Genomic DNA, 22,613 nt, shown 5'->3' with positions numbered 1-22,613 from the left:
AAAACCTGGGTATTATTTTGATCGAAAAATTTTTTTGAATTTTTTTAAGAATATGAGAGTCTGGCTAGTTAGCTGGCAATTCTCCTGTTACTATTCAGCATCTTACTTAAAGGAATCGGAACCACTAAACAAAACTAACACAGCAGGGTGGAAAAAGAATATTTTTAAGGGCTTGGTAATTAGGAAGACAATTTAACTATAGAATGCAAAAAATATTACAGCAAATGATTCCTTTTTATTTTTCTTTTTATTTATTTATTTTTTTAAAAGATTTTATTTATTTATTCATGAGAGAGAGAGAGAGAGAGAGAGGCAGAGGGAGAAGCAGGCTCCCCGCTGAGCAGGGAGCCCGATGCGGGACTGGGTCCCAGGACCCTGGGATCATGACCTGAGCCGAAGGCAGATGCTCAACCATCTGAGCCACCCAGGCGCCCAAATGATTCCTTTTTAAAGGAATAAAGTATTTTTAGGCAACTGATATTTTTTAAAAGTCCATTTGCATAACGCTAATGTGAGGGAAATTACTGTTGCCTTTGTTTAAATATATTGAATTACGTATAGCAGAAGTGCAAAAGAAGTTACATTAATTCCTTTAAAGTCCAGAAGAAAGAGGGATCTGTAGTGTAGTTGGGCCACACTTAGCAAGCCTTATGTATAAAGGATATTGTAAAAATACAGCATCCCGGTGGAAAAGAGAGGAATAATGAAAGCAACTCCTTTGGGGGAGAAATCACACTGTTTGTCACTCCGTGAATGTTTAGAAATTCTGATTCTAATTTCAAGGTGCATGGCAGAGATAAGGTCACATCCCCGTGGGGAGGGGGTGCTGGGGGCATTCAAGAAGGGAAGGACTGGCAATAATACCCCTGTGCCTTATTTGTGACCGCCAGAGGTGTGTGCTAAGGAGCAAGGGCAAGCAAATCTTTGTAAATTTGATGAGACAGGCTAAAAGGGAATTTCTGCAGACCCAGCAAAGTCCTAAGTACAGTGATAATGGGATTTTAAGTCCCTAACATCTTCAACTATAATATCTTCTTAAAGATCAGGTCTGGGGAGTGAATATGCTCAAAGTAATAAGCCAAGATAATACAGAAGTCATTATTTTTTGAGATTAGAAAAATAATCTGATTTATTTAATTCCTTATTGTGAAGTTCAATGCATAGAAAACTTACTAATTTAAAGCACTATTTTATCATTGCAAATAATTCTTGGGAGTTTTAAAAAATGTGCTGTTCTTTAAATTTCTCAAAAATTGCCTTTCCTGTTTTTCACAGAAAATACGGACAGATGTCACACATTGTAGTTAATGTTAATATTGTTGCCAGGTGAATTATTTCCCACTTCCAGCAGCTTAAGCAGCAAGGCTTCTGTTTGCAATATTTGATAATCTTAAATAAGCCCTGAGATAGTAATCCACCTCATTTATGCTTTCGTGGTTTGACTGATGACTCCAGCAGCCACAGTATAAAATATGAACCGCAATGAAAATCAGTGTGTGTGCATCAGGTGTATAACGATGTCTAAACACCTAGCCAGCAAGGCTGCCCTTCAGTGACCGGTCCAGACTTTCCCTAAATGCCTCTACGTTTATGCTTAACAAGATGCAGAGAATACAGAACATACCAAGTTTCATAATGGGGCAAAAACCAAGGCAGCAGTTGAATTCGGGTGTAATCTCCCCCCATGGCCTAATTCTTTCTCCAGTTGATTTGTGACTGCAACATTTTTTGGAAGCACTGAGTATAGGTCACTCCCTGAGGCAGTTTAGTGGGGCTGAGAGATGTACTGGTACTGTGTTCCTACAAGAAAACATTTCTGACAAGTACAAAAATACCCTTCACATTCTGTTGCCTCCACCCGTCAGACAGAACGGTTTATTTAAACCAGGTCATCCTCTGTGGGAGGGGGGAACACAGCGTAGGAAATGAATTAGATTTTTATCAGAGAACACACATGCATTCCTGAAAGGCTGCTGCCGGGGAAAATTATTTTCTTGTCCCATTAGGGTTCAGGCTGTTCTGCAACAATAAATACCTTATAAAAAAGTCTTTCCATTTTAAAGCTGCCTGGGGGGGGGGGGAGGGCCACGGTGACGGGCACGGCCTGTGTGGAATGCTCTGTAGATCCAGCAAGCTGCTTCCCTTCGTCCTCTATTTCTTATCAATATGGTCTCTTATCTACCTCACCAGTTTTTAGAATTTGCAACACTTTTAAAAAACTCTATAAAGATTAGAAATAAACATTTTCAGTGTGCTTGATGCCAAGGAGCTGTACAGTGAGTTGTTTCTGAAAATTTTTTTTTCAGGGAATCAACATGACATTTCTTTCTCCCTTTATCACTCAAGGCCAGAATAATGAAGCTGCAAATATTTACCTTATTTACATGAAAATCAGTCATCATTTCTTGGTAAAGTGCAAGTGATAGCACAAACTTGTATTCCATTTTGATGCCTATGCATAATGGTTTCTAGGCAAAGTTACTGAATTTTACCTACCTAGTTCAGGGTGGAAGCAGTTACAGATTTATAGATTTCTGGCAAGGTATTGAAATTTTGCTAAAATGTGTGAGAGCAGTATGCTTCTATCAGGAAGCTTTAAAGACTGGGATGCACTCCGTAAGTTTTAAAAATTTGGTCAGTTAAGTTTATCCAGAGAATATTGTTAGTAAAATCTATTATCTACTTACAGTTTTAGAAAAATTTGCAAATACTTTATAATTATCGTAAATGTTTCATTATATCTACTAACAATGCTCTCTAAATTGTTGACAAGGACACGGTTCACTGCCTGGTTTCTTTTGTAAACAATGCCCAATGATGGGTTTGACAAAGTTTTTGATTGGTTTGTTCTTAATTCAGTATTATGTAAACACTTGTAGTATATAAGAATACCAGAGTCAGATCTTTTTTAAAAAGAGAAATCTCTCACTGAACTTCAAGTACACGAAAGTTAAGCCTGGCTTAAAGAGTAGGATGTTTTGTTGTCTTTAATTTCCAAGCTGAGTGGGAAAATGATAAGCATATACATTTAAAATGACAATGTAATCTCCCGGGTACTAGATATGTAAGCATGCACTTACTTCAAAGGGCTGTCATTATTTTTACACGAAAGCTTAGAAAACAGGGAAATATTCTTGTCTCCTAAATTATTAAATATCTAGCCTGTAAGCAATTGAAATTAAATGTAAAATATCCTCATTATTACTTAGGTAAATATTTGTGAAAATGTCACTCTGACTACCTTTTAATGTTTTGGTTCTGAAGTCACAAAATGAATCCTTATCTCTGACCAGACATTACCAAGTGCATATCTCTGGATTTAAGTAGAAGCACAGTAAAGGAGTTTCACCGACCAAAAATTCATCCTTATAGTGGAACAAACAAGTAAAAAAACAGAAACAAAAAAACCCCCAAGTACCTGCCATCCCGATGGCAAGCCAAAGGGGTCATCATATCCATATGTGAAATTATATCAGTTTGAACAATTTTATCTGTAAAAGCAGAGAAATCAGCACACACAATATCTTGTGAAGGTATCCAGAACCTAATAGTTCTGTTACCATTATCTTGTGAGAAAGCAAATCTATTGCTTTGAAATCCATTGTCACAGAACGGATTACAGACTATACCTCATATAAGTAAGTATAAGCTGCAATTAAGGTTTTGGGTTTTAAATGCGGCAAGTTAAACATATTCTTAAGACAAAACAAACCCAAAAAACCTTGCTTTCATTTTTATGCCCTTAACCTTAAAGCACATATAAATGATAATCTTCCAGATGCAGTATCATCATAGCATTATAAACGTTGGAATCTTTTGGAAAATTACATTATAAAGTTGCCTTAATTACCTTTTTGTTGTTACTTTTCCTTGGGTCTCTCTTGCAATGTGAATAAATTAATTAGCTTTTGCAAACTAAAGTGATTATAAAAGCAAGTAGAAGTATTAGCAATAAACACAGCATCACTATTATATTTGCAAAACCTACAAATAGCTAGAGCCCGTAATATAACTGTTGGCAAACAGCCTGAATTTCAAAATTATGAACATTTCATGGTTAGTTTTTTCCTTAACTTACTCTGAAGAATTCTTTTGTTGACCCTGAGTCCAGGGTTCCATAGGCAATCTCTGTTTGTTTGGCCAGATCTTCCGCACTTTCTATGGGGGAGACCATTCGCTCAACCGTCAGGAAAGCGGCGAGGTTAGCGGTGTAAGATGATATAATGATGAGCGTAAAGAACCACCAAACACCTCCAACAATTCGACCTGAGAGGGATCTAAACATGGATAAGATAATGCACATTTTCCTTTCTCTAACCAACAGAGAGAAAGAAAAGAAATATCATAAATTCACTGTGTTTAAAACCACAATGGCAATTACAGTTTTATTTTCTGTCACTCTACTCAAGAATGATTCTAGTCTTTCTGTATGATCTGAATGCCACTGAAAATATGGAAAATGTTTCCTTTTTATTGTTTATTCCCAGAAACATGGAACTTAATGCCTTTCCTTCAGGTATAGAAAAGGAACACTTAAATTCATTGATATCCCCCCCTTTACATTTTAGTGTCTCTGGGATTGGGGTGCAGCCTACAGGTGATAGGGCAGAACACCGCGGCGTGGTTTCACTGCACATCACCACTGTCTTCGTGGTACATGTAACAGCAGTGCATGTTAACAACGCGTGAGGTCTTCGATTTCATACAGATGCCCTTCTGAGAGAACTTGCGACTGTCTTCACACAGAGCCCTGCCAGGGTGCGTGGGGCGCGTGGGTCCTCCAGATGAGGACTCAGACTGGTCTCAATGCGACCACAGCTGGGGAGCATTTTGTCTGCTTGATATTTCATTTCTGATCTGAGCGGAGGATGACCTATCTCCAAATGCAGCTTTACACACTGCCATAAATATGTTCTCTCTGCCATTGCCAGCACGAGACCAAAGCACGGGACTTGTCGATGCACAGCATGACACCATTAAAAACGGATGCTAAACCTCTAAAGGAAAAAGTTCTCTCCCCATCCTTTCCCTGGTATCAGGGATGTGTGGGTGATGTGGATGTGGAGGAAAAGTGAGGATGGAATGAATAAAAAAATCCAGGTCACTTTCATAATTGATCTCACTCCCTGGGACCATCCAACTTTAAAACTCCTGGGACAAATTATTTTTAAACATTTTTTTTAATGTAAGAAAAAAAATTCATATTTTCCATGACATTTCTAACTTTCAAATTCTCCCTTCTTAACCATTATTATATAAGTAGCACCTGTTGGTTTTAACTTAGCATTTGCTTAATCCTGGTTTTCAAAACCATTCCACGACTTGCTTGGCTTTCTTTTCATTTCATTAATTTAGAGTTACTGACTCAGATTTATATGTTATTGGAATTTAAGCACATTTATAGTTTTCCTAGATCTTAAGGAACAGAGTTTATTGTGCCTAAGATGTCTCCTTTTGAGAAAGCATACATTTCTTTAAAAAAAACTGTATATTTGCGATGCTAATGTAAGTCATATATTTAAGTTCATTCAGTTCATAGCTTCTCCTACTTGCAGTTATTTTTCCTGTGGGAGAAGGTTGGTTTTTTTCTTGCAACAGGAGATTGGCTGCATTTTTGGCAAACATAACTGAAAAATGTCTTAGTGGTATCCAAAGGAAGTGAGCCATGACTCCACAGATATTGAAAAACATGTCTATTAAACTAATACAGTATTGACGTTGCTGAGTTGGCCCACAGCTTACTTATGTTTTGTTACACAGAGCAATGTATATCTCGTACCTGCTACACCAACTCAGGGTTAGGTAAGTCTATGGCAGAAATCTCCCGTAAGGTACATGGGATGTAAATGGAGGTCAAAATTAATTCTTAAAAAACGAACAACAGCAACAGTAACAAAAACTTTCGATTTTGAAGAGGAGACAAAATGAAAACGAATTCTTAATCTGACAATTTAGATTTTCATTTCCATCTGTCAGACCACTGAAAGAGATATTAACACTATGTGATTTCTAAAAGTTCTGAGTGGTTGCATACGTTACTTTTCCACTGGGAAGGTTTATCTTTGTGATGCGTCCACATTTGGTGCTAACTTGGAAAAACTGGTTATGAAGGTACTCAGATTAATTTGGGAATTGCACGTTTGTTCTTTTCCCCCCTTTGTTTCAAAGTAATGCTCTGCCTCTGGGAAAAGAACGTGTAGAGAGATGTTGTTCACAACACCGAGAATGACGGGGCAGTCGGTGAAGAAGCAAAGAGTTTTCCAACTAACCTGGGTGAAATGTCACATCCTTGCTGCATAAAGGCACCCAGGGAAAACCAGAGGCTGTTAAAGATGCCAAACTCATTGGGAGGCTGGTCGCTGGGTCCTTCCTTCCCATCTTCTGGCTCTTCTGTGTGCCACTCATATGGACTAAACCTGCTAACTAGGAACAACACCACGCTGACCCCGATGTAGGCAAAGACTATGCACATCCAAATCTCATAGGCCAGAGGGTCCAAGAAGGAAAACACTCCTGGTTTAGATTTCTGAGGCTTTTTGATCATGATTGATATGCCCAAACTCATGAAGGGCTTAGAGAAGTCGATGACCTCCTCCCGGACCAAAGTGATTGTCAGAGGGGCGATAGCAATCTCTGCCTTCTGTAAGAGAAAAGACACCGAAAACACACAGGTTAATGCATTTCGTGAAGAGACAGGCCCTGGACCGGTCCACTCAAACCTAACGAGTTAGGCATTCACTCTACATTTCGAGGGGAAAGCCAACAATTGAGTAAGAACAGTGTTAAACGCAAAGGTGAACAGTAGACTGTTTTCCTAAGAGAACAGACCACGTACATGGCACGAAATATTTTTATTGGTGCTAGTGATTGGAAGAGAGAAAGAGAAACAGGGAGAGTGGATGTAAGCAAAAATAACTTGGACTCAGACAACTGTATTAGTCTTTAAGGACGTGGGCTGGGCCAGAGGAGGAGCCTTAATGGCCTCCCCGTATGGCTGGATTTCGGAATCTCTTGGCTGGAATTGCGGGTATGTTGCAGCCGTTTCATTTGGAATGGTGCCACTGACTCATTAGTTGGCAGTCCCTTAATACTATGAATATGCAAATTTCAAACAGTCCTTTTTTATTCCTTTCCAGTTGTAAGAAAACCTATTCTACAGTCTGTGTTTGTAGGACGGAGGACACCCGCTGTTTGATGACATTTTCCAATCCAGTGCACACACAAAAATCTGGAAATTGGCATTTATTTCTTCCTATTCACATACTTTGATTTTCTACTCTGAATTTCTAACACAGCTTTCAGAACACAGTGGATTCAGTTCTCAGCTATTATGATCAAGCGTAAGACACCAGCTTCCGTTTTTGTTCTGCGACTCTGAGCTGTTTTTCCGAGCCCACTTTCCATGTCTCTCCAATGAGGACAATTTCCTGTTTGCCTCATTGCATTACTGTGATTCTCTCTTACAGAAAACTTAATAAAATCCCAGTGAGCATTTACTGAGGGATTACGTATCTAATGCTGAACTAAGTATTTTAAACGGCCTCTCATTTCACACTATGATAATCCCGTTTTTATCACTGTTTTCTAGATGACAGAGCTGAGACTCAGATGTACACATCACGACCCTTCTGTGATCAGGGCTCGTGTGTCTTCCATCAATCCTGCCATCTCTAAAACTGAGTGAAATAAAGTGTCATGAAAACACTGTAAACCGTTACATGATCTGTAGGTGCAAAAAGGTTATTTGATTGTTCATTTTGAAAGGAAAATATGTGGTATTAAAGTGGAATCTGAAACATGGCCAGGCATGCGTGCTCTTGCAGAGGCTGACACCCTCACACGCACCCTATGGACCCCCAGGTCACTGGCTCACATGCCAGCCAGCAGCCTGATCCCAGGTTGTGTGGTGGGCTGACAGGGGAGGGTACCCCGGCCATGATGCTGCCCACTGGGTGGCTGACTGTTAACTCTAAGGGCCCTCAAGTGGGAATGAACTTAGCTTGCCTCCTAAATGCCCACACTTATGAAAGTCAGACTCACCACTGGGAGGTTATTATTTTTGCCATTTTATTATTTGCATAATTTTCATTACACAAGTGACATATGAACTAACTATAGAAAAATTACTGTGTAAAAACAGAATTAAAAAAATTAAGGAAAGTTACCTCCATTCCCTTCACCTACTCTTGCTCTTTCTTCATATATGCCCTGCTAGACATGGTTTGAGGAATCAAATTTTTCTTATTTTAAAATGGGGTAATATGAAACACTACAGTTTGTAATTCCTCTACTCAGAAGGATATGATGAACTCCTTTTATTTTATCATATATATTAAAAATTAATGTTTGCAAGTATTTTATCATGGGAAAATATAAAAATTTGCTCAATCTACTTATTATTTTAGGAGATGTTTATACTGTTTCCAGGTTTACACAATTTCCAAACTTTGATGACCTGAACATCTTTGAAGACATGCCCTGGTACATCCCTTAATTATTTAAGATGAATTTCTAGAACTGGGATTGCTGGTCTACATGGGAAGAATCCTTGTAACGGCCACGATGCGTTTTGTGCAACTTTTCTCCAGGAAGATCATGCAAATTTCCACCGCCAGCAGCACCATGTGAAAGCACCCCCCGCTAGGAATCCACTAGGAGCCGCTAGGAATGCTGGCCTGCCCATGTGTATCGTTATTCTCATTCATCTTTGCCAATCCACTCCATGGCAAGTTCGATCTCTTTGTATTAATTTGAATTTATTTTTATAAAACATTTATTTTATAAAACAAATAGCCACTTTTCCTTTTTTTTTTTTTTCAGCGTCACAACCTGTCATACTCTGCCCCTATTTTCTATATGGTGTATTCACCTTTTACTTACTAATTTGTAAGTGCTTTTAAATATATTCAAAAAATTAACTTTTATTTTCTGTATATGTTGCAAATATTCTCCCTGTTCAGTAATGGTTTTGTTTACATAATTTAGTTCACAGTACTTCGTTGTAATATATATGTATTCAATTTTATTGTAGCCATATGGCTTTTTGGCGTTTTCAGCCTTTGGTCTCATGCTTAGAAAAATTCTTCTCATATCATATGATCAGTCTTAATCATACATGTTTTCTTTTTGTATCTATAATTCCTTTAAGCTTTACTTGGTATCGTTCGTGATGATGTGCTACAAAGTGGTTAATTTTCCAAGTGGTTGTTCTGCCGTTGCAACAGGAATAAATGAGTAACGCATCCTGTCACTGATGCGAAATGCCACCTTCTGCATACTAAGCTGTTCGGTGTAGTGTTCTTAGGGAATGTTGTATGGACACGAGTTACCATTAAGAGATGAAAGCAACATGGAGAGAAATCAAGGAGCCTCTAGCATAGGAAACAAGGAGTGAGGGAGGGCAAACGCTGCATCGGGGGGGTGACACGAAGGTTGACGAGGACACTTTTGAAATCTGGAAGCTGTGTTTTCAAAGAGGCTAGTGAACAGAAAAGATAAACCTGGGCTTTCTCTGTGAAGACCAGAGAGGCTACATCCTGTGCCTCGTTCCACGACCTCTCAGCGATTCCCAAAATGCAGCATGTCAAGTATGTCCCACAAGAGCTGCCTCACATTTGGATTCTTGAGGGCTGGAGCGAGACTCCTGGACCCGCATGGTAACGCTTACCACAGGGAATTCTGGTGCTGGCAGGCCCCGGAAGGTGCTTGGAGAAATACTCCCGTGGATTAAAATCCACGCACACTAGTACGCAGGGCCCAGCAGAAGGCGCACAGAACATGGCAGAGAGGACTTGGTGTGACGCACGGGGACCACGGGAGGGAAGGGCCTGAGCGGCAGGGGTCGTCCTGCACCCTGGGGCCACCACCTGCTGGCGTGCTGAGGCCACGCGTGAGTGTGTTCTGGGACACTTACTCTGAACAATGCAGTAACAAAGTTTGCAAAGAACAACATAGCAGTAATGGTAGCAGTAGTAATAATACTGGGTTCTAAGTGAATCATTTTACTGTCTAATGGGCTTTGTTGGATAGGAGAGAATGGATGGAGCTTCCCCTTGGGCCCTGGACATTGGGCATTTGTTCTATGGATTAGCAGTAAGAAAGTAAAAAAAAATAAGAAATGCAGACTTTGCAGACACCAGGATGAAAAGTACCAAATCTGCAGAAAGGATAAGAGACACTGAAAAAGATTCCTTTTGGGAAAAAGTCAAGTGACAGAGATGAGAGAATTTAACCCTTTGCAGATGAACTGAGGATTGAATACGGTGAGTATTAATTAGCACTTGTTATCTTTTCTCTCTGAGAACTGCCTGACCTTGGGACTCTGTGTTACTGTGACAACTGTTATGGTTGTAGCTCTTGGTTGACTGCCGTACTCTCTTACTATCACTTGTTTCTGTTACTTGAACAATGTGGCTAGAGCCCTTGCAAAGAGGCGAGGCTGGGCTTCCCAGTGGGTAGGGATTCTGGAGGAGAGACATGTAACAAATGTTGTAGAAAGTTACTCGGGTTAGTTACACCATCCATGACTAACTGGTAATCCAAGCAGGATTTTTTTGAGATGAAATACCCAATAGTGTTTTCTGTAGGAAGTGAATTACTACAGTTCTAACAAGTTGAATAATGTTTACACTTAAAATCTACTAATAGTCGGGGCGCCTGGGTGGCTCAGTCGGTGAAGCGTCTGCCTTCAGCTCAGGTCATGATCCCAGCGTCCTGGAATCAAGTCCCGCATCGGGCTCCCTGCTCAGCGAGGGTCTGCTTCTACTTCTCTGTCTGCTGCTCCCCCTGCTTATGCTCTCTCTCTCTCCCCCTGTCAAATAAATAAAATCTTTAAAAAAATCTACTTACTGTCTCAAAAATTAAAAGTATTACCCAAAGTTTAAAATATTACCGAGGAACACATGGTTTAGGAATCCCTTTTCTTTGGGACTTAAAAGCTTACTATCAAACTGTTGAGCCCTGCGATAAAACACTTCTTGATTTTTTAAAACTGCACATTTTTTTTTCTTCAATTAGGGCAACGGACTAGTCAGCAGTTCTTTTTACATAGATATAAAACTAAATGACTGCTCTTTAATGCCAATTTCCTCTTCTGCTGAGGTTATAGCTACTGTATCAGACTTGTTGGAGAACGTCTGTGGCTTTGGGGTCTGAAACGCAGGGTACAGGATCAGGAAACTATCGAATTGTAGCTCAGGCTTGGAAAGGGAGCCCCTCTCCAGACTTCAGTTATATGCTCTCGGTTGCTCCATCTTTATTCTCTTCTAGGGAAGGAGGGCTCACATGTAATTATTTCAAAGGGGTCTTGTGAGGATGAATCAGAGTTGCCTGAAGGTGAAATCTGTGAAATATGAACTGGCTTACAGGAGATTTCAGAGTATGTTTTGTGTGTGTAACTTCTCACTGTGAGCTCTAGGTCCGGTTTCTGGACTTTGTAAATATCAGGCATCACCAGCATTTGCTAACTGCTGGTTTCATTTTGATACTTTGCAGGGATATAGCTGACGAAACTGACCTTGTTCTCATCCAGGCAGGAATGTCTACACTGAATTTGCCCTTGGCTATAAATGTGTATACTCAATATCTGGTAAAGCGAAGGGCTTGATGTGCATTCACGTGAGGCCTGCTGTGGAATACATTCTAGCTTTTGCGTTTGGCTGGGTCTCAAAAAATGATGGCCTTGCATAAAGTTTAAATTTACTGTGTTCAGCAGAATTGTAGGAATCGCATATTATTGCTGAATATTTTATAGATGCTAAAGTAGTTTAATGATTACTTTACCAATTATGTAAAAGATATTTATCAGTAAGTACAAGCAACAGGGACATAAATAACTAGTTAAAATAAGGTCCAACTTTATGCTGTTGGAGGAAATCTGCTCCTTCAATGATCAAGTAACATGATAGATTTGTTTTGCGGTTCTTAAAAACAACATGGCTATGGTATAGCAGCACCAGGCTTAAGAGAAAAATCATCACAGAAACTGAAGTCACCTTTTTTTAAATAGGACATCATATCCCAAATTTTTATCTTTCCTGTTTTTGAAAGTTCTGAGGTATTAGCTTCTCTCATTATTTGGGAATTGCACCATAATGAACTAGAGAAACATCTGAACGTGGGATATGCCTCTTTCAAGGTAACTGCAAATTTATAAACAGTAACAGGTCTTGAGAAACTGATATGTGCCCAGGTGATAAAAAGTTTCAGGTTTATGTAAGTAAATTCTTCAATAAATTGATTTGCTTACCCCATAAACAAGTTCGCCTACCATCCCATTCCAGATTTTTGTGTCTGCATCCCTTGCTCCGTACTTTCCATCAGGGACAATGGCAATTTTATACTTGATACCAATATGTTTTGCAATTTCAGATGCCAAATCTACACAGTATCCTTCATACTTGTCATTTCCTTCAAACATTTCGTGATTTTTCTTGTACATAACATATGGGGATTCCTATAATGAGAGAAGTAGAACTGTAAAGGAGAAATTATAAAACATTCAAAAGTCTTTATGTAACTTTTCAGCTGCAGAATTTGTCAAGAAGATTGTATTTAATATTACTATACACACTGATTTTGTGTGGTTAGAAATCAATAATAAAACAGATGAATATAGAAATATGCTAAGGAGTATATTCAGTTGCTTATATTGAGTACGAAAAGTGAAACCTTTAAAAGAGTTTTCTACCCAGTGACAGTTACATACGGAGCACCGTGACTGTGGCATGAAGAGTATGCATTAGTAACTGTCTAGGGAAGTATAAGCCTATCACCTTTGGCAATGAAATCAGTATTTCTAAAATAGCTCACAAAGTTAAAGACTATATAGTACTTATTCAAGGTCACAGGTCTCCATATTCTGCATCTTGTTTAGCCACATTCAATTGCAATCTCCTTTAGGAAAGGAGCTAGAGATTTTCCTCTGCTCTCTAGCATTTCGCTGGATGCCTTTCTCAGAGCAGACACTAGCAAGTTCAGTGAAGAAATGAATTAATAATTAAAAACATCTTATATACTTATTTGCGTTAAATTGGCTTTCCTAAAACTATCCAGTATTTTTGGCTTTAATGAGGGTTGTGGTCCATGAAGTTTTATTCTATTAGAAAATATGTCTCCGATGAAAGCTAATAATCCCCCCCAATTGTGACAATAACACACTTCAAGTGATATTCCCATTTAGTTTTTGAAGCAAGTAAGACAGATGATAGGATGAAGAATTATTGTGAAAATCCTTATAAAATGAAAAGACTTACTGGTGGCTAATAATAACTAGACAGTTTCCAGTTAAACACACACACACACACACATATACACACACACCTAAACCATACCATTTAAAGGCCGTGAACTAAAGACACACATTAGCAAACAAGCACCTGATTTTATAAATAGAGCCTAATGCCACCAAAAGATAGGCGTCGTAAATATCCAAGATAGACCTGCTGGTCACACCTCAGATTTGCAGACAAGGAGTGACCACCTTTGGCCACAATGTCACTGAGATCATGGGTTTATATTTTATAACATTGTAACATAACATCCACTGAGTAATTTTCACAGGAAATTCTTCCTCTCCCCCAGCACATGTGTACTTGGGGAAGTTGAACTTGCTCTTGAAAATCTGGATTAGACAGTATTCTACTTTGCATAACGAAGCACTGTATAGTACTTCTGATTTTAAGTACTTTGTAAATGTAGAAACTACTTTAAAAAACTTAATAAAAATGTAAATTACATGATAGATAACTTTCTCATTGAGATGTCCTAAATAACTCTACTGTGGGCAACTGTCTAGGGTTGGTCCTTGAATAATCCTGCCTTAGGCTGACATAGTCAAGGGACCCAGAACTCTCTCATGTCTTTGAAACTGATGAATATTTTAACACCGGACTTGGATAAATAAAGCTTCTTCACCTATAAAGTTAAGCAACTAAGTGTCTCTTCTTTAGAGAGATGACAATTTTTTAGTAGCTTACAGAAAACATTCTCCAAATATAAAGGGTTTTGAAAATTATAAATGTGGTGAGTTATTGCAAAGCAGTGTTAATTTCTAAGATATAAAATATTAGTAGTCAAAATGAGCTAATCCTTTCATTCTCTTTTTCTTGTGACAGCTAATTAAAATGTGGAAGTACATGTAGAGAAAAGCAAGATTCACACATTTGTAAAATGCTTAAAATTGCAATTGAAATGCCTGTATAGTTAACACTTACAACTCTCAGTATAACAAACTTAAGAGTTTTCAAAAGTTGTACATCTATGGCTCACATGCAATTCTAAAGGGTCCAGAATACTTGAACACGTAAGAATTTCAGTCCTCAAATACATATATGACAGTATTAGCTTGTGTGCACATTTCTCTAGTGAGAAATCCCATATCATCTGCTAAATTCCCTCTACATTATATAGTGAATAATTTGCTTTATTAAAAGCTGCACTTACATTGTGTACTCAAACATTTATTAAGCACCCACAGTGTGCCAGGCAGTTTGCCAGGAGCTAGGGGGTACGAAAATAAATAAAATATGCCTCCTGTCCTCTTGTGATTAAGATTATAATTCTTAATTATAAGGATAAAGGAGTAAGAGTGGGGGGGACAATCATAAAATACAGTAGTGAAAAATAAGAATAGCTCTACTTAGTGCATGCTCTGGATCAGAAATAATGCTAAGTTCTTTAACTGTGCCTTTCATTTACTTTTCACACTGATATTTTGAGGTAGGCATTTCCCATTTTGCAGCGGGAAAATTTAAGTCTCAGAGAGGGCAAGCGAATTGTTCAATTTCACAGAAGTAGCAGGTGTGGGAACTGAATCTGTATTTGGAAATATCTGGAAATTGTTGAAGCTATCATGGCATTTGTCAAAATGGCATGCAACACTTTGATATTTTGTATGATTTAACTAGAGGGGGACAAGTTTAAGGACATGAATTTCTGTATTATGAGTAAATGAAATGCTTTCTATGAAATTGTGGGTACACAGTGTAGATAAAACCTTTCCATATCTCCTCATATTGTCTGGTACCTATAAGACACTCAATGAATATAAAGATTTCCTGGTGCACCAGTGCTCCCTAAATAGGAATATCATGGTGAAGTAATTAGAACTTCTGATTCAGGTCTTCAAAAAGGAAGTAATTATTAAGTGCTAGGCCGTCTCTTCTGAAATAGACATATGTAAATCTAAATAAAAAATGTATCTAGTGTTTTCTTTCCCTTTTTTAAATTCCTTTTTTGGACAGCACAGGCCCCTCAGGATCTTTGCTTTCCTGCCAAAGAGACCAACAAAGACTAAAAACTTTCAGCTTACTGAAGATGTTGATTAGAAATTGAGCTAGACTGTTTGCACAACCAGGGGCACGTACAATTACCGAGCTTCAGGTGAGTGGGGCGTGCAGCGTAAGAGAAATAAGATGGTCGCGCTCAGGGAGGTGGGAGGGCCGGCCAACAGAAAGGCCAGGCTTTTCTTGAACAAAAGCTCTCCTGGTTGCTCAGCGCTCCTCACTTTCTTCAAGTTGTGTCTCATTTTGCTTTTCTTTCATTTTTAAACCTACATGAGTAGCACATCCTCAATGCTCTCCCAACCTCCTCCTTTGCACCAACCCAGCCTGACAATTTTGCCCCCAAGTAGCCTTTCTGACCTGCACATTTGGGGAGGATTTAATACAAGTGTTTGGGGCTACTATGGGTGAAGAAAATACCAAATCTTTTCAGTATAATAGAAAATGAGTCCTAGCCAATCGTTAAAGAGGATTTGTGGGGCATCTTTGATAAGGAGCCCTTATGGAGTTCAGGTGTTCAACTGTGAATAAAAATGGAATGATCAGAGAAGTGGAATATAACCTCTTACTTCTGCCTTAAGAGTCTAACCTACCATCTTTATCATCAACTACTGTGCTCTGCAGAACAGTAATGCCTCAGAAGTTATTTTAAATGCATTATTTCTTAGTGATTATGAGTTTATTACTAAAATTCCCATAATGGGTAGTGTTCTACATCTGCTCTGCTATTTCAGGAACGAAATCAATCTCTGTCTAAACCTGCTACATTAGGGCTTAGGGAAACGTTTGTGTAAATGAATTAAGACGATTTCCAATCAATAAAGTATTTTCCTACTGAGAAAAAATTTTTGGATTATTTGTATTCAAAGCTGTTGAAACAGATACTTATTAGAAAGGCTTTAAGGTTTTCTAAACATAAAAATATAATCATTAAAATTACTATCGCAAAGAGTTAAAATAATAAAACCAGTAGTATCAACCAAAGTTATTTGCTGTGTGGATATTTGCTTTTCTCCAAAGAATCTTACTGGATGTAGACAGTTTATCCCATGGGTAAAATTCTTAAAAGGAGAAACTGACATGTTATTATTCAATTCAGAGAAAAAAATGAGCAAATTGGATAGCTGCACAGTTTTAAATTTATTCAAAATAAGGTATTTCAAAACTAGTTGAGTGCTAAGCCCTTTGGAGGCAGGTGTATGTATGGGGGAAATACTCAGTGCAAGGAAGAAAATAAGTATATCTATTTTTGTATATATATGTACATATGTATATATGATATAAAAATATACATGTGTATTGTATATGCACATGTATATATGTGGAGTGCACCTATAAAATTCTGCATAGAGAAGATAAAATATCAAACATCTAATGAAAAGGTCTAAAAAAAGTAACCTCTGGAAAGATCGAGTGTGGTAAGTAAAACTGCTTTCAGGTTTGTAACATAATTATGCAGTGAATAAATGGGGATTTATGGAAAATCTTCCTAAAGGATTGTTACGTTCACAAGATGGTAAGAAATAGCTTCTTAGCTGAGGAATGCATCATAAGCACCGTTTAGCTTCAGTCCTGAACATTTGGGGGAAAATGGGCTTGGCTGAAATACTGCTTTATCGCTGCTTTCCCAGGGAGTTCGGCAGCCAGAGTGAGATTACACGTCTCCCCCCTGCACGCTGCCTTCTCCTCAACGGCTGTGGGAATGCAAACCACACGGCACAGATCTGGCTGCCTTCCGCTGCCGACAGAAATTATTACCGAGAACGCAGAACGTTAGTATGACTCACAGTCTCATATACAATTACAGGCTTTATCAAATTTCTAGTCACTACGTCTTAAAGACAGAAAATAGCATCTGAACTCAAAACTTGAGACCTTTCAACCTTGCAGTCATGATCCTCATGGGATGATGCTGCCAGTTTTACTTTTTATTGAGATTTAGCCAAGTTATATGCAGCATGACTGTATTCAGGTGGAATAAATGAGCCATTAAAACGAGGCTCACGTCATAGGTAGACAATACTGTTACAAGAAAAAAATAAATTTCAACAGTACAGAAAGCTGAGCCACTTTTTATTTAAGCATGATATCTACTCTGCATTATCTATTGTTTGTTGTCTGCTTCTTTCACTGGAATATAAACTCATTTGAGCGCAGGATTGTCGTCGGTCTTGTTCTCTAGCATGTCCCTGGGCTTACAGTGGTGCCCAGCACACAGCAGACGCTTAAGAAATATTTATGGATGAATAAATGAATTTCTCAATCAATTTTATTTAACAGCATATATCATTACAATGTATCAACATATAAATAACAACATACACCAAGGAAAGACAAATGGGAAGAACAGCAAGGCCATATCAGTTTTGATCAAAGTGAATGATTTCCAGGACAGCAACACTCTCAACCTTCTGTGTCTAGATAGCTGTCTTGCACATGTTATGGGGTCTAACCAGCTCCATCTGTGTTGGGAGTTTTCAGTTGAATTTGGGAGATTATTACACGCAGGTGCCAATATCTCATTTGTCTACAAGGAATCATATTTCTTTCAACATGAATGAGATGGTGGAACTGTCATAGGTCCCGGATGACCATTCTCAACAAAAGCAAATACAAGGAACATGTTTAGGGAAAGGATTCTAGTATTCTTTTTTTAATCACTGAATGATTATGCAATTGCAAAGCCCAAAGAGGTATTATTTTACGAAGATTACATTTTTATACAAAAGACAAATACTAGTATTGCACTATTTTGATAGCAAAAATACTGATGATACCACTGTCAAACAACAGCTTTACAGAATATTCTTTATGTATAAAGGAAACAATTGAATTTCTCAATCATTTTAACTGATTTTTTGGTAGCATGCTTTCTGAAAACGAGCCATGCTTGCAAACTGATTCAATATTTTGGTTTTAAGCATTATATCTCCAGCCCCTTTAATAATAGGGATGGAAAGGAGATTCTCTACATTATACCTGTAATGCACATTCAGACACTTTACTTCACATAGAACAGGCAAAATTTCAAAACACCTTTAAAGAAAACAATTGTGTATATTCAGAATCAAGCACACAAATTCATAGATATTTACTGTTAGAAAACCTTCACTTGGAGTTGGGAGTGATATAAGTCCACCTTTATGTACAGTGACCTCATTTCAGGAGAGGGGAACTGCTACATCAGACTTGCTAAGTGGTTCTCTGTCAACATCTACGTATTTTCTTAAGATGAGGATTAATTCTTCTTTTGTTCTAGTATCTCAGGAAAGTCACAGAACTTAAAAAAAATTTTTTTTTTCTGGTAGTCCAGAGTTGGTCATCCAAGAAGAATCCCACATGAAAAATTAGCTTAAATTTACTACACAGGAGAACAAGACTTGAGCCTTAGTTAGGAATGGTCGAACACCGTGGAACTCATTTCTCTCTTGATCAATTTCTTAAAATAGGATTCTTCATCAGAGGCTGAAAAGAGGAGGACTGTACTGAAGTATAACTTTCCATTATTGTGTCTTTTTAGGAAAAGAAATATATATATATACACACACACACATATATACATATATATATATATATACTGCTTTTCAAAAGTCCCATGCAACTATTACAAAATTAAGCTAGAAGGAGTGCATTTTGCACTCTTACACAAAAACTGCTGTTGGTTGGGTTGCATTCTAAAACCATCAGCTTCCCATCAAGGCTTGGCGGAGTAACATGACATTGCTAGCTGGGGATGTGACACAGAGAACACTCATGGTAACATATGAATGCTTCTCTCTGGCATTTTCATGCTTTGACCTCGGTGCCCAAATTTTTGGAAATAACTTCACGTTACTAAAAACCACAATTACATAAGCTAGAAACTGACATAAAGTACTCCCACTTTATTTAGAGTAAGGGCTTCATAAATAATTAAAAACGTGTTCTGCCTAACGAGACAGGGAGCTGAAGCTATAGGTACCGATTATCGATCTCCTTTGACCAGCATGGACTCGAAAGGGCGTGGCTGACTTCAGTAATATTCTATGATTGAAAAGGTAATTTCTTGAGGATCTCTTTGAAAACACTTCCTTAAGATTTAGTTTTCACTTTATGATATGACAGGATGGAGCAATCATACTTTCCTTAAGTGTTAGGAGAAGTCCAATAAATTGTATTGTGTATTTGTCATTGGTCAATGAGAAAAATAATCGGTGCACAACACCCTTTTCACATTAAAAATAAATAGAGAACAAAATTTATTTCTAAAGCATTTAGTTGTATAAAACATGTTCATTAAAATCTTTACATTCATATCCCCACTATTATGAACAGACAATGCAAATCATTATCCAATGATTAAACTACTTGAAAGTGATCAGTTTTGACACTATTAACTATTATTACATTGATGTCATAAAAAACATGGTAACAACAATAATAGGGTGTTTACTACCAGATGTTTTTATGTGACAGGTTGCTGATTCTTCACGTTCATTCTTTTGTCCTTTGGAATGTTAGCATTTCATCCATTTTAACTAGAGAGTGACAGTTTCCATTTTTAACACGTGAGCATCTTTCCAAGAACAACATTGCAACGAAAGATAATACAAATAAAAGTACTGAATGTATTCAAAGCTCAGGGCAAACCTATTCAAAGCCTCAACAGACTTTTGTGGATCAGAACATGCATACCACCCCAGCTACAATGCACCTTTTACCCCGTTCACCATAGCTGGGGGATTAAAGTTGCCTGTGGACAAGACGAAACAGCATAAAGCATAGACCAAAACTTACCATAATTGTGGTTACAACCACTGTTCTGTTCTCAATAGCTGCCGTGTCATTGCCAAGAGTGGGTACATCTTGAATCAAGACCAATTTATCCATATCATTCCAGTAACCAACCTGCCAAACAGAGAAAATTCTTGAAAACACATCTTAGAACAGTTCTCTCTAGTCATTTTTGGGACCATGAGGGGTATTAATAAGTAAGCAAACAAATATAAAAAGGAGACAAAAAGGAGGTTTTGGAATTTTTTTTTAATTGAAGATGAGCCAGTTTTTCTGACGTTAATGATACTGCTTGGTTGTACATTTGGCAACTTCATAATTTACAGTCTTGGAGAAGCCAAGACATCGGGGAAGGAGACGTTCAAAAAAGAATATGGATACAGATGGAATATACCATCTTACACTGATCCTCTCTTCTAGTGGGATGGACTGGTGCCCTCTAAAATTAATCTACACGATTTTATCAATGATGTTAACAGGTTTTACCATAAAGGGAGTATGTATAGGATATTTTTAACCAAAAAGATTTGCAAATATAAGGCAATACAGAAATAGTTTGGGGTTTTACATAACCCAGCCACTGGGTAAAAATCTGACCGTTTCTAAAATGCTAAATACATCCGAGGTTAATATTAGTGAACAATATTTTCACTTGTGAAGATTACACTTAAATTTGTATTTTTTTATTTTTAAATCCTTACATTACTTTCTCACTTAGAGGTGAAACAACGTCCTCTCCATAAAATATATTAAGTACTTAGTTAAGTACTTTACAAAGCAGTAAACTCTAATGGGGTCCTAACGGAAATTTAGGGTTCTTTGTATCATGCCGACTACTAAGTACTAGGAATGCCTACCACTTGACTGCTTGCTCTGGGGCAGAGCATCTAAATATGCATCTCAAAGTTTATACACACAGCAAATATAGAGGTAGGTGTAACAGGGACCCACACTTTGGAGATGGGGACCTAGCAGGTTACATCCACCGCACGAGGGGGTCACACTCCAGAGGGGCCGGAATTCAAAACAGTTCTGTAAGACACCAAGTCCACACACTCGGCTGCCAACCTCCACGACCTCCCCAAGTGTGTGTCCACTGAACGCGTGCCAAACTTCTTTCTTGCATTTCTGGATATAGTTGATAAAACTCCTGTCTCCGATAAAATGTATGTAAGTGCTTACGGGTCTGTATTCACTGTTGGTTCTAATATGTTTTTGGAAGTCTCTCCTGCTTCCTCCAACTTTCTTGACTGTTGTGTTAGTATTTGTGAACGTATTGAAATAAAGTAAGCATTAACGTGTCAGCAAGAGGTACTGTGTTATTCACAAATGTTGTATATATAGTCACAGAATAGATGGAGGAAGTGAATTTTCATTAATATGGTTTGCTGCAGTTGTTAGTTTGATTTGAAATTATGAACATCTATCAGTTCAGCAATAGTTTTCAAGTGTCCATATGAATCTATTGGTAGCTGACATTTATTTAATAACTCAGTGAAAAAGTAAATTTAAAAACAAGTATGCCTTTGAGACGTACATACATCCTCATGCAGCCTCAATTCCTACATGTACTTACAAAATAAAAACAATACAAAACATGTCAGTTGCCTCCTGTTAATTCTCCTTTCCTCATGATGGTTTATATGACACAAAAATAGGTTTTACAGCTTAGTACTTGGTTATGAGGCAGCCGCCCTCCAGGTCTCAGCAGCCCATTCTCTGGGAAAGGCATTTTTCTTTTTTAATGAGTTCCCACAACAGAAAAACCACAGATTTGGGACATTCTGAAAAGTCCTCAGATGTTGGCAAGACCTTGACATTTTGCATTTAAAACAGCTTCACGACTATCTACCCTTAAAAGATAAATGATTTAGAAGTGTTGACAAATTAAAGAGCAAAATTTTACCTAACTGTATCTGTTTGCCTTATATTTACTTGAAATTCTGTGAAAAAAACGTGGTTGGGGTATGGGACCATTCATGCCAGATCCCACGGGGCCATAGACACACTGGGAAGGGTGTCAGAGAGTCACTTCCCAAAGAAAGGAATCCTAAAGTTTGGACTAGAGCACCTCACGTGAGATGGGGTTTCTCTCTCTAGTTCTTCACATCATTTTACAATGTACTAAGAACTCTTTGCATGCCTGGTCTATTTAATCAGACAGGGAAGTAGGCATTTTTCCTAGAGACAGAAATTGGGTGAAGGATACTTTTGTAATGCTGGAGCAAAAATATGGAAGTGTTTAAATCACTCAACTGGCAGGGATGTCAGGAACATATTTGTCTTCTTTGGACTCCTAAAGGTGAATTCTGCGTAAATACCACCACACTCTGAGTAGATATCTCTGTGTTTACAGTGGCCCTTGCCTGCAATGTAGGGATTGGGTTCAGGAGGAGCCCCTGTTCTACTCAAAGCTTGTTCCTTGGAGGGCTGATAGGACCAGACCTGCACCCCCCCCAATATGGCTTAATTCCCATACCAGCCCTAAAAAGAACTCTTATGGGCTCCGGGTCTATTTCATAGCAATCAAGAGAATGAGCTCTGGAGCTAGGTGAGCCC

General features: G+C 38.1%; 1 protein-coding gene across 10 annotated transcripts in view; it reads right to left on the bottom strand.

Annotated features, from left to right (window-relative positions):
• The window catches only part of GRIA4 (glutamate ionotropic receptor AMPA type subunit 4), a 372,192-nt gene that overhangs the window by 42,953 nt on the left and 306,626 nt on the right, over window positions 1-22,613 (bottom strand). For 9 of the 10 annotated variants that reach the window (XM_027578964.2, XM_027578962.2, XM_027578960.2 and 6 more), the window contains 4 exons: window positions 20,058-20,168; window positions 12,248-12,454; window positions 6,270-6,640; window positions 4,079-4,277 (listed from right to left, as the gene is read on the bottom strand). In XM_027578964.2, coding sequence (XP_027434765.1) covers window positions 4,079-4,277; window positions 6,270-6,640; window positions 12,248-12,454; window positions 20,058-20,168 — 888 coding nt within the window. Of the gene's footprint in view, window positions 1-4,078; window positions 4,278-6,269; window positions 6,641-12,247; window positions 12,455-17,538; window positions 18,747-20,057; window positions 20,169-22,613 lie in introns of those variants that run through there. The other variant, XM_027578970.1, reaches the window with a different exon arrangement.

This window comes from Zalophus californianus, chromosome 11 (assembly GCF_009762305.2).
Source record: "Zalophus californianus isolate mZalCal1 chromosome 11, mZalCal1.pri.v2, whole genome shotgun sequence".
Lineage (NCBI taxonomy): Eukaryota > Metazoa > Chordata > Mammalia > Carnivora > Otariidae > Zalophus > Zalophus californianus.
Note: the sequence above shows the minus strand (reverse complement) of the source record. Positions and strands in the feature narration are given on the sequence as shown.